This window comes from Melitaea cinxia, chromosome 5, assembly GCF_905220565.1.
Source record: "Melitaea cinxia chromosome 5, ilMelCinx1.1, whole genome shotgun sequence".
NCBI lineage: Eukaryota > Metazoa > Arthropoda > Insecta > Lepidoptera > Nymphalidae > Melitaea > Melitaea cinxia.
Window position 1 is genome coordinate 11,151,993 of NC_059398.1, and position 13,796 is coordinate 11,165,788.

The following is a 13,796-nucleotide window of genomic DNA, read 5'->3' on the forward strand; positions in this document are numbered from 1 at the left end:
AAAAATCGGGATTTAATAAAAAAACATTGTCATCATGGAATAATTTATATTTCTATTATAATACAATCATCGCTAACCATGTTGTTATCGTCAAATCTCAACAATTTATTTCTATACTGTACAGTTTGTGCCTAACCCTTGTTATCATTATTTATTACCTCAAATCTTACAACACAATCGAAATCAATATGTATTGCCTCACAGCCTCGCTGACTACTTCCATCAGTAACCATTTGATTCATTTACTACAATGAGCACTAGAACTGAACAAAAATTTTATATATATATCCTATAAAATCTACGTGATTCTGTAGATTGATAAACTAAAACTAAAACAGTGCGATTAAATAAACCGCACTATAAAGGAAACCTTACTGGCATTGTTATCTAGCACCGAGTAAATTGGAGAAGTTTTAAGTCACATAAATTAAGGTGATGTTAAGTAAGGCTAAAGTAACTATAACTTCTAGGAATCAATTTTCATTGTTTAATAATACTTAGTTTTATACATTAAAATGCTGACTCATCAATAACTTCTCCAACATATTTAAATATTAAGGATAAATAAATAATATATAAGCATAAATAAATCATAAATTTATCAAAAGTACAAATTAAAAAAAAAAAACATTTTTTTATTACCGTGATCGCCATTCTCACCTAATATTGATAATTTATTACTTTGCACAAAATAACTTCTTAAACTATGACATGCACCATGTATCGCTTAGTCCCTGGATTAGTTAAGTTAGAAAACTAAATAGCAAATGCACAAATATGTAATGATTTAGAAAATTACAAATTTTCGATGATTTTGCGTAGTTTATTGATATAATTATATTACTATAATTATTACTCGTGAATTACTTAATTGAAAGTAAGTCATTAATCATTATTATTATTGCTATTTTTTATTTATACAAACATAAATATTTTGTACTCTTCTAAATTAATGGAAATTTAACTATTTACAATAATACACATTTCGAATTGCATATTGATCGTATAATAAATATTATATTAATCAAAATGTCAAAAATGATAATAAATTAAAATTATTGTTAGTTGCCAAAAAAAAAAAACGACAAAGGACCAATCAAGCCTAAGACATATGTGATATTTCAACTAATCAAAATTATTTGAAAAAGTTTGTCTTTATTGATACTCTCAAGTGTGATTATAAAATTTTTTGCTCAGAGATTGATTTACATTTTAATCGCAGATTGTGACAGATGCACCTTGGTCCTCGGTATTTAAATTATCGCATCAAAATTAATACTAATCTCTTCAAAGGGAATGTGATAGAGAGAAGGTGCTATGTTGATCACACCTTTATTGTGAGCATGTCAGTAAAGATCCAATCAGATTCGTAAATTTCAAACATATAAATGCAAAAATAATGTTGTAAAAACAATTAGTGAATACTAAATAAACAACGTCAAAACGATTTAAAACACAAATACTCAAACATAAAACTTTCAAAACATAAAATGTTATCATTCGCATCGATGATACTTGGACGCTTATAACTAAATCCACAATAGGTAGATCACACTGTAACATTAAAAAAATCGTTTGTCTACAACTAAATCACAAGTACGAAAATCGATAAAATAAGACTGCACACGGAAAACGAAATCACTTCAAGTAACGCGGCTCGATCCGCCGTTCGCGGTTCGATTTAGCGAGCTGCGTCCGAGCGACCGTCGCGTGGCATCGCAGTAGCACCTCTAACAGTAGCCGGGATAATTAGTTATCACTCTCACAGTAAACCACCTTTCCGACCGAAAAGAAAGGTGCTGAGTGTGCCCAGAGGGGTCGACTGAGTTGGCGGACAAGAAGTTGGGGTCGGCGTCGCCCCCACCGTCCCCAAATCGGTGCGTGGCCGCGGCGCACGCGCACGTGGGCGTCTCCCGTTCATACTCGCGGCCGCCGTCGACGTGACCGCGTCCAACGCACCTTCTCCCGGATGTGCCGGAACGCCGAGCGGTGAGTTTGTAGCGTCGCTTCGATCGGGAGGCGGAGCCGCCGGCGATCGAAGATTACGCTTTAGGCACGTCAACTGCTCCATGGGACTACGATGAACTAGACCCGTATAAAGAGATCCGGGAGTCTGCAGTGTGAGAGGTGCCGGCGAGCCGTCGGAAGCCGGCGACGTCAGGTAACGCCGTCGCAGGATCGAGGTACCGCTCGCGATTAGAGCGTGGAGGGAAGGCGGGGCGTCGCCCGGACGGGGCGTCGGGGGCGGAGACGAGTCGGGCGAGCCGAGGAGAGGACTGTTGGCGGGCGTCGCCGTGGGCGTGAAGTGCGGCCGGGAGGGCGGCGCGCAGAAGGACTCGCGTCGGGAGAGCACGGGGGAGACCGCCGCGGAGGATCGCCGGGAGGTGAGGCGCGAGCTCCACGCGCTGCCGAGCACGCTGCTGGCGAGGCTGCTCATGCCGCTGCTGCAGACGCTGCTCACGCTGCTACCTACGAGGCTGCCATCGTTTGGATGTAAGACCGTGCTGTAGCGAAGAAAAAATAAAAAAGCTTAAGCTATGATTAACATCTAAATAATCTATGCATAATAATTAATTAATAATGGCTCTAAAATAATATAACTTATTATAAGGAATTTTATGTTGACAGCATTAGCAATTGACGTAAAAATAAATCAGTGACGAAATAACTTGCGTATTGGATTAATGTAACTAACTCTACCTGTTCGTAAAAGTATATATGTGGCTAGAATGCGGTAGTCTCGGCATATCGTCGTCTTCCTCGACATCTGACAGTCGGTATACTCTCATACCGAGTGCTTGTGCTGATCTCGATCCCCTCACTCCGACACCTTCTTGTTCTTCTAATAAGCCTAGAATATAAGAATTGTCAATAAATTGTATTTATATTACCAAAACTATATAATATTTATTTATCAAAATTAGAAGCAGATACGAACCTGACATGGTTGGCTTAGCAAGTTGAGCCCATGTGTGTAGAGTGAGAGAACCTTCCAATGGTTTAACAATTTGAAGTTTATGTGGGGTCCTAAAGCGCGCCAGACCGCCAGCCGCACCTGCACCCCATACTGCACTTTCTTCACTTACATCCCTTTCTGCAAATTTTATCATTTTTCAATCAATTTTAGTTTCAGGCTAAATTATTGGGTTGATAAGAAAGTAATTTAAAGTTTTTGTGTAAAATAAAACTCGTATTTCCCTATATAGGAACTTTAATCAGCCAAAACTTTTTCGTTCTGTTTGTAAAGGTTTCCATTCTGTTTATGGAAAGGTCAACCTTTCGCCACTTTTCTAATAGCTTTATTACTTTCTGGTTCTCAACAGCAAAAAACTCAAGCAAGTGCAATTCGTGGTCATCGTTATTATTGAATTTTTTACCATTTAAGAAGTTTTGTAGACATCAAAATAAACAATAATCCGATGATGCAAGGTCGGGGCTATATTGGAGATGCGACATCACTTCTCAATCAAGATCTGTTTCACACGTGTTTCTAAAGATGTGTGAGTCCGCGCATCATCGTGGTGAAACACGATTCCTCTGTGATTTACCAATTGTGGCCTTTTCTTTTTGATTGCTTCCTATTTTACAAGTTGTTGAAAGTAAACATCTGAGTTGATCATTTGGTTACTTGAACGCAGCTCAAAATACATAATACCTTTGTAATCTCACGCAATTGATTGCATGATCTTTTTTGGATGAAACTAAGATTTTGAAATGGTTTGTGCTGGTTCATCATGATTGGTCCATGATCTTATTCGATTAGAGTATTGTATATGGCCGTCAGGGATAATTTCTTTTAAAAAAGTGTCGATTGCATTACGTTTGAAATGTGTATCACAAATATTGATAAGTTAATTTATTTAAATTCGCGTGGAACACAAATATCGAGCTTTTTAAAAAGTCTATGTCATCTTATATGATTTTCTATTGTTGTGTATGATACATTCAACTGTTTTGCAATCTCTCGCACAGGTATATGGCGATTCAATCCAGTTATGGCTTTCATTTTGTCATCATCAGAAGAAAAATCTCCAGGACCAAATTTTTTAAACCAATCCTAACACGTGTGTTCTATTAAGCGATCAACACACATAAACTTCACATCTCTTTGTGAGCCTCGTCGCTTTTTTGCCTTTATAAAAATTAAAATGTGTCGAAAATGTCAATTTTTCACTGCATGTTAAAATAACTCTAAAATGATAGTTGTAAACAAAATTAAATGGAATATTTACACAGCACCTCGAAGGTATGGAATACCAAATCTCACACACATTGACAAAAGAATGATGAAACAAACATAACGCTATCTACTGGTGCAAACCGAAATTACTTTCTTCCCAACCTATTAGTTTTAGCTTTGATATTAGGGAGTAATAAGGGGTGATAGCATTTTATAAATTATGACAGCAGATCTTATCCCTTAGTTGACTAAGGTGTAATAAACAAATCTAATTTCACGCTACGAAAAAAGTAAGAGGCACAGCGAGTTAAGCTTATACAATTGAGTGTAAAGTCGCATTATGCTAAACTACACACATCCTTTAGTTGGACTCGTATTACGCGTTTACAACACCGAGGTTCTGTTTTACAGCACGAACTTATTGCTATAGAAACCATACCGTAAACAATAATTATTACTGCAATTTTTAATTGCGTAACATCATTGACATTACCTCTTGAGGCGAAATTAACAAAAGTAAAATTGATGCTTTAATGTCTTTCTCAGTCGTTTTTGGTGTCTTAAGCCTTCTGGGTATCTATGCGTATCTGTTTGACCAAAGTAATAAAACATGAAGAGAACATTGCTTTCGACTGTAGGCAAAAAAAATCGATGTTGTAACCTCAATTTAGCTAAAATGAATTTTTATTTTACTCGCACTTTAATTTTTTATTATCAATCTATAAGCCCATAATATAAAATCAAAAAATTATTTTGAATTTATTATAAAAAAATATTTAGTACTTAAAAACTAAACATTTGAAATTTCATTTGGTAAATATTAAACTTTATCAGTTCAGACTATTACAGTCCACTGCTGGACTTAGGCCTCCTCAAGTTTGCGCTAGACATTTCGGTTTTCCACCATCCTCATCCAGCCTACACCGGCAATCTTATGTTGATCGTCGGTTCAACGGGCCGGAGGACGTCCCACATTGCGTTTGCCAAGACGCGGTCTCAACTAATGTTAAACTTCAACAACCCTCTAAACGTTATTTTATAGTAAAGTTTTATGACATCATTGAATGTGGTCATAGTAACTCGCTCTTTACTTATGTGTGTTAGATCATATTTATACGACGTACCATTTCGCCTTCTATTTCTAATGACATGTGACGCGGCTAACGAGGCGCGTCTCGAGTTGATCTCCTGTGGCGTGAGTCGCCGTAGAGCAGCCGCTAGCTCAGCTGCTCCCGGAGCGCCTGGCACCCCGACCGCTGTGTTGCCACTAAGAAACAAATACACATGAACATTTTAATCATTGTGTTTTTCTCACTTGCAGTCCCAATATAGCAAAAAGCCGCTCACATATAAGCTATAAAATGCTTGATGTTTTTAAAAAAGGCACAGGCCACTATGAGCCCGTGTCTGGTATATTAATAAAAAACTTAACATATTATCAGAAACTTAGTGTTTAATATTATGTGTCTATCATAATACACAGTTCAGCCTATTGCAGTTCACTGCTAGACGTAGGCCTCCCCAAGCTCTCGCCAGTCATCCCGGTTTTCCGCAATCCTCATCCAGCCTACACCGTCAATCTTACGTAGATCGTCGGTGTAACAGGCCGGAGACGGCCATCGGTCCTGCGACACAAATGGCTTGCCAAGTGCCACTTCAACTTGCTAATTGCTAATGGTTTATTGAGAAAAATAAAATCATAGCAAATTGTTCTACAGGTTTTAGGAAAAATCAATCGACTTTACTGAATCTGTCTGCTGTTGTAAGCGATATTCAATGCGGATTTACTGAAAAACAAACTACTGTTGCATGTTTTATTGATGTAGATAATGCTTACAATAATATTGAGTTGGTTAGCTTAGTAAAGTGTTTGGATGGTTTGAATATTGGTGCTAGGATTAGCAGCTATATTTGGAATTTTCTTCAGCAAAAATGGTTAACAATTCGAGGGGATAATTACACGATCAGTAGACAGACCAACCGTGGCTTGGCACAAGGTGATCCATTATCTCCATTGCTATTTAATATTATAACAGCACATATTTGTAAAAGGCTCTGCAATGTAGATTCAATTTCACAATACGCGGATGACTTTGTGTTGTATACCAGATCTAATGATATTCATCAGGCGGTCGAATCGTTACAATTTGCTGTAAACTTAATAGTTAAGTTACTTTCTCAAATTGGTCTTGACATATCTGTATCGAAAAGTAATAAAAATATGTTAGTATGAGTTTATAGTATGAAAAAATATGTTTGTAATAAAAATAGTGTTGATATAAAAATTAATAATCAGAAGTTACAAGTTGTAGGTAGTTTTAAGTATTTAGGCGTTTGGATGGATCACTCACTACGTTGGGTTAAACATATAAACGAATTGGAACGTAATTGCGTAAGATTAATTAATGTATTTAAAATTTTAGCGGGACCAGGTTGGGGGGTGCACCCAAAATATTTGAGGCGTCTATATATTTCTATAATAAGGAGTAGAATAGACTATGGTAATTTTCTTTATGACAATAGTGCTCAGGTACATCTTAAAAAATTAGATAGAATTCAAAACCAATGTATGAGAGTAATTGGTGGGTTTTTAGGAACTACTGCTATTCATGTGATGGAATGTGAGGTTAACTTACAGTCTTTACGCGTACGGAGATATTTTTTGGCGGGAAATTTTTTGTTAAAATTAAAGTCTTTTGATAGCTATGGCTTAATTTAAATCATATCATCATTAAATGATCATTGTCAGAGTCCTTATTGGTTACATAAGAAAAAACCGTTACTAGTTTCAGTTTATCAAACATTGCTCGAGTTACCAATTCAAAATAGTACAGTCCTGGGTATGTTCTCGTTGGATACATGGATAGGCAGTATGGATTTATCTCCTGTGATTAGAACTACCGTTAATAATTTAAAACACGCGAAGAAATGTTATAGTTTAAATTCGATAAAATGTATAAGTGAACAGTATATATCTTCTATGTACTCTGGCTTCTATCAAATATATACCGATGGCTCCAAGGAAAACGATTACATAGGAGCAGCTTTTTATGATCCACAATTAGACTCTTTCGCTAAATTTAAGATTAATTGTATAACTTCGGTAATGTACGCTGAATTATTTGCTATTTTGGAAGCTTTGTCTTATATTGAATCATTATATGAGAAAACATTTGTAATCTTTAGTGACTCAAAGAGTGCTCTTCAACATTTAATTAGTTGTACGTATGGAGGGCGTGGCATTCCATTGGCTTATACTATTTTAAATTTACTATGTAAAATGAATAGCAAAAGGATAAAAGTTATTATACAATGGATACCTGCTCATGTTGGTATAGAATACAATGAGGTGGTGGATGTACTGGCGAAGGAAGCTTGTTCTGAGGGTATTGTTTGTGATTGTTTACCACTATACTCTGACATGTTACATGTTATTAAGAAGAGATGTCATTACATTTGGAAGGAGTATTTTGATGAACGTTCGCGGACAAAAGGAGTATGGTATAAGACGATCCAACCTAGTATATTTACTCGCCCATGGTTTGATGATGCAAAGATGAGCAGGTCTGATCTTGTTATCGCCTTCAGACTTCGATCGGGACACATTCCCCTTAATGCATTTGCTTTTCTTATGGGAAAGATAACTTCACCAAATTGCACGGAGTGCGAAAGAACAGAAGATGTCCATCACATTTTGACTGAATGTGTCCGGATTGAAGCCGAGAGAGAGGTTTTTTATACAAAATACAATGTAATACGTAGTAACATAGGGGTTTATAATACTATCCTAGCTTTTCCTCTTAGCGAAGAAGCAAAAAAAATATATAAAATTGTACAGATACATCTTAAGCGTCGTGTGTAAGATTTAGTGTGTAAAAATGAGGGTGGCGTGTTCAACCTGTGAACAAACCCTCTATAAAAAATAAAGATTAAAAAAAAAAAAAAAACTTGCTAATTCTGTGGGCTATGTCGGTTACTTTCGTTCTCTCGCCGATAGTCTCATTCCTAATCCTAGCTTTGTGTGAAACCCTAAGCATAGTCCGTTCCATTGCACGTTGAACGACTTTTAAACTTGTGGACCAGTCACTTCGTCAGTGTCCAGGTCTCGGCTCCGTATGTTAACACAGGCTGGACGCGTTGCTCGAAGACTTTTGTCTTTTAAGCATTGCGGAATACACACGTTATATTTATTATTTTAACTATATTAAATACATATATTTAGGGTTATGTTTTATCTTTTTAGTCTATTTACTTTTTTATTATTATTTTTTTTTGTTTGGAATGAAATAATTTTAATTTAAAAATAAATCAGCTTGATTCATTTAGGTCCATTTTAATTACATACAACGATATCATTTTTATTATAGATATTACAATATTTTAAACATAATGGCAGTCATTACAACTCTGGTTACAGCGTCGAATTTTTATTTTTATTCTTAGTTACATGTATGAATGTGTCGCTAAATCTAGGCAAACAAACAATACTTACGGGTATAAGTCCTCCGATTCAGTGTCAGACGTGTCTTCGAAGAATGAGTCAGAAGACGTCGGCTTGATGGGCGGCTTGTACACCGGCTGCGTATCCGCGTCCGACCCGGACAGAGATGCGCCAGACCAGCGAGACGCACACTGGACCGTTTCGAAAACTTTTTGCATGCTCGAGCTGTAAATTAAATTAGAAAATAGTTTCAATTATCTAAGAGAAGTGATAAATAAAGTAAATTAAATGACGGGGACAAAAATAATTACTAGACAAGTTTGTATATATATAACGCGTCACTTTGTTTGTCCGCGATGAATTCCTAAACTACTTAACCGATTTTAATCAAAGGAGGCGGGCGAACGTCCATAGAAAGTTGGGCCTGAACGTTACATTGATGATTTTAGTGTTATTCTATAGAAACTATAGTCCTTTATCAAATACAGAACATTTTGCATAAATCCTTCATGGGAGAAAAAAGTTACAAGATGACTTTGTTTAGTAAAAAAATAACCTCAAATCGTTATAATCACTCAGTACTTGTGTCATTTAAAGTACAGTTACACGATTATGGACACCTACGTTTTAATGATAAAGCACGTTTATTACAATTGAATCTATGTATTTGTTATTTTTCATTTGTGAATAATAAAGAGGAGAGTTAAATAAGAAATGGTTAATTATTTTATCATTTATTCATCATCATAAATTATTAGAACGTTATCTAAAAATTGTGCAGGTGGTATTAGATTTTCTTGATGTCTTGCCCAGCCTAGGTACCATATTACGGACATTACATGGCAACAGCAACCTACTGTTCGTCTCCCTACAACACAATTACAATAATAAGCTCGGATGGCGTCCCTTTCTCTGCGAGAATCGTCAACTAATATGTAAAAAACGTCGTTGTGTTGTTGTTGTTAAACGTAGCGAAAGTCGTAAAAGAAAACCAAAAGATCATACGAAATGCACAAAACACAAAAATATTCACTGCCGCAAGCTGAGAACAAAACGAGTGAATGGCTTTGACACTTGACTTACACCTGACTTAATGTTTTTACGCCTTCGATTGCCACCTTAAAAAATAAAGGTAGTCGTTTTTTTATACTTAGAATCTCTTTTTTTTTTGAATAAAACCATTATACCCATTGCAAATCACGATAGCATTGCATACTCTTATTATGGCAACATAAGTACATAATAAAAAACCTTAAAAATAAAGACAAATAAAACGAATCGGTAATCCAATAATTCGTTTTTCTCAGCTAGCAACATTTGAAGTGTCTATAGTACAGAAAAATATACTAGGGCACAGGAAAACAAAAGTGTTTCAATTTATTAATCAATTTACTATCCCATGGTAAAATAACGAATCGTTTCGCCATTGGAAATGTAAAAACTTGAAACGAATATTGATAAATATTTCAATGATGTAACGGACCGTAAAGTTCAGGCCCATTTTCGCCCGTCGCCTTTGTACACGATTTGAAGTTTAACCTAAATTGTAAGATAGGCTATGTTTTACATAAGGCGCAAGAAGGAAAAAAAATTAAGGCGGTACGAAGTTCGTCAGGTCAGCTAGTATATATGGCATAACTGCTTATACTAGCTACTTTATTAAAATAGCCAGTTTCCTAACTAATGTTTCTAAATGTGCAAGGCCTTAGAATGCAATATCAAGTGAAGGATGTTTCAACATAAATATATTAAGAATTAAGTACTATATTATAAAGAAACACCGACGGTTTGTGGGTTCGATTCTCACTCAGGATGGATATTTGTATTTTTACAAATATTTCTTTTAGATTTGAATATCTGTTAATAATCCTTGTGGGTCTCCTCACCGTGCCTCGGAGAGCACGCTAAGCCATCGGTATCAGTTGATGTCATAGACATGATAGCGATCGTTAGTCATAGTAGGGAACATATCCCACAAACCGCAGTGGTCAGCGTAGCTGGAGGCGACGGTACTCACTGCGCGAGCGGGTCGCCGATGCCGGAGTCGAGGCTGAGCTCGGAGTAGACGGAGGAGTGCATCTCGCGGTGCAGGCTGGCGGGCAGCAGGCCGGCCGCGGCCGCCACGGACGGCATGAGGCCGCGCGCCGCCTCGCCGCGCCGCCGCGCCGCGCGCAGCTGCTCCTGCGCCTCCGCCAGCAGCGCCGCCACCTCCGCGTACCGCTCCTGCGACAGTGCAACACGTACATTACTATTATCATCATTATATTGTTTATGTATTATTCCTAAATTCGATCTATCGATCTCGTAAACCATTCGACCTAGTCACAATATCTATGCTAGGCGCAATCTTTCAAATGTGTACTTTTAATCTAATATATAAAATTCTCGTGTCGCGGTGTTTATAGTTAAACTCCTCCAAAACGGCTTGACCAATTCTCATGAAATTTTGTGTGCATATTGGGTAGGTCTGATAATCGAACATCTATTTTTCATCCCCCTAAATATTAAGGGTAGTCCACTCCTATTTTTTTTTTAATTTTTAGATAAATTATTTATTCTTTATTTTATTACTAGCTGACCCCGCAAACGTTTCTTTGCCATATATGTTATTAACCCGCTTAATCCCCCCCCCCCCCTTATAACTTAGGGGTATGAAAAATAGATGTTGGCTGATTCTCAACCTACCCGATATGCCCACAAAATTTTATTAAAATCGGTCGAGCCGTTTCGGAGGAGTTCAATGTTTAACACCATGACACGAGAATTTTATATATTAAATGATTTGGCATTGAAAAATACATACAACCCTAAATGTTCACCCTTCTACCACCAACCCCTATTTTTAAATAGCGTTTAGCGGCAAGACAACGTTTGCCGAGTCAGCTAGTTAGAATATAAAATGATAATATTAATATAAGAACATAGATAATTATGTACTTACTACTTATGTCTACTATCAAAGTCCATTGTATTAGTTGCTGTTGTGAGTCAACTTATGCGTTTTACTGTTTTGTGTCTACCTGTATCTGTGTTTAGTTTCGTAGTTATTTATATGTGTATTATAAGTATGAAAAACTGTTTATTCACCTAAGAAATAAAAATAGAATGAAGTCAAGTATTGAGTAGATTAAAAAAATTGATTTATAAGTCAGTTGCAGTTGAATAAGTACTTTGTTATCTCAATTTTGTGCTTAAAAAAAGGCTAGGTTTATTTAGTTATTCACGTAAAAAAATTCTACAAAAACACATAATAGTATGTAAATTGTCAGACAACTATGAATAGAGCAATGAATGTATTGATATAGCATTTTCCTATATGAGAAAAACAGAAGAGCCTCGTGACGCACTTGGTTACACTCATTTATTACTTAATGTGTAACTAATTTTTCAACAACAGGAAAAATATTCCGAATCTACCTTTCTTTCAACAAATTGCATTGAGGAAAATCCATATAGGTACAAATTTAAAAACATAAATATCGTTGCATCTTAAAACCTTGAGTTTATATTGCGAGTGTAAATATAATAAAAAGTCGTTACTTTGTAATATAATTTATATAACCTAGATAGATAATGTTTATTAAAATCATACCTTTGCGTCCGCCAGTTCAGCAGCAAGAGCATTTTGATTATCTTTTGTTATTTCTAAGATTCGTAACGAATGTTCGTGTTCCGCAGATAACTAAAACAAAAATAATAATGTAAGTAACATGTCACCAGTAAATGATTAAAACTAAAAAATACACTTTCGTTGACAAGTCATCGTTAGCTGTCATCGTTTCCGACACACAAGCGTAAATATATTTTTTTTAGAACATTAAGACTGTTGGCACGTCGAATCGCCTATCCGGTGTCTATTTACATCGAGAAAAACGTACAAAATATTTAAATAAAAAGTACACGAAACAAGTTCGATTACATAATGCCCTTCCCAAGTACCGTTTAACTTTCGCATTTAATGCGACTAAGCCACAAAAGAAAGTTAACCTATGTAATACCACATACTACATTGCCTCGTGTCCAATCTAAATAAATATCTTAAGTACTTTTGAAAAAAACAATTCCACTTTTTAATTTTGAGTTCCAAGTCGAATATATTACTGCATAATTCAATACTTAGCTTGACTAGGACTTAGATCTTACTTTCGTATTAACGAAATTATAACTTAATTTTACCTTCTTGCATTTACACATACATGGCCTTTTTTAGTCACTGGTACAAAAAAAACGGTGTGATATTAACAATGGACAAGCATAATGTTTACCTGCTGCAAATTCCTCTCGGTGACAGCAAGTCTAACGTTAGTGCTGTCGAGTTGCTGCTGGAGATCAGCTGAACGTTGCCTCTCCTCTGCTAGCTCCGAACTAAGCGCACTCGCTTCGGTATTAGCGCTCGCTGCAGACCATACATAGAGCAACATTATGTTAAAGGAGAGTTACATTACGTTAGTTGGTAATATAAGAATAGTACATTTAATTTAACAATAATAATATAACTCTAGAATACGTGTGAACACGAGTCATATAAATAATTCTATTATAAGCACACAATTCTTACATAATACAAAAAAAAACTACTTTAAATTTTACCACGTGTAGTATGACGATGATCTTGAAGCTGTGATGGTGTTCTTTTCACGGCGAAAATAGGCAAGTTAGAACAAGTATGGTCTGACAGGGTGCAAGCCTTAGAGAAAACACGCTGCTAGGCCACCTTGTTCCACCGAACCCAAAAACTGTCAGTACTTGTTCTTCGCAACTTCACAACACGTTTAACGCTTACATGACATGGAACTTGATTTGTAGCATAAAAATTGTGTGTCAGCTCCGACACGCGACTGGATACTGCTTACTAACGATTACTATGATATAAAAAATAAGATGATGTATTAATTAAATTATAATTAATTAAAACAATAAAAATTACAAAATCAAAACATAAATTAGCGCGTGCTATTCGTATCGGTACAGTAAATGTTGATTTAATATTATACATTCACATATATCTAGCTACAGCTGAAAGCGCTGTAATGTGTCATTCTCCAGCGTCACTATCAGCGTCACTAATATTTCGTTATTACACTTCACTCCATATATTTCTTTCAAATCGCATCGTTTCTTGAGGAATAAACTTCAATCATAAATTTTTAATGATATAATTTTGATGTTAGTTTG

At 36.0% G+C, this 13,796-nt stretch overlaps 1 protein-coding gene across 1 annotated transcript in view; it reads right to left on the minus strand.

Annotated features, from left to right (window-relative positions):
* Positions 1-29: 29 nt before the first annotated feature.
* The window catches only part of LOC123653591 (trafficking kinesin-binding protein milt), a 39,652-nt gene continuing 25,885 nt past the window's right edge, over positions 30-13,796 (minus strand). Inside the window, exons 6-13 of the mRNA XM_045589582.1 lie at positions 12,887-13,017; positions 12,214-12,303; positions 10,639-10,844; positions 8,673-8,846; positions 5,305-5,447; positions 2,939-3,094; positions 2,701-2,851; positions 30-2,504 (exon numbers count right to left, since the gene is read on the minus strand). Of these exons, the coding sequence (XP_045445538.1) occupies positions 1,763-2,504; positions 2,701-2,851; positions 2,939-3,094; positions 5,305-5,447; positions 8,673-8,846; positions 10,639-10,844; positions 12,214-12,303; positions 12,887-13,017 (1,793 nt within the window). The 3' untranslated portion in view covers positions 30-1,762. The remainder of the gene's footprint in view (positions 2,505-2,700; positions 2,852-2,938; positions 3,095-5,304; positions 5,448-8,672; positions 8,847-10,638; positions 10,845-12,213; positions 12,304-12,886; positions 13,018-13,796) is intronic.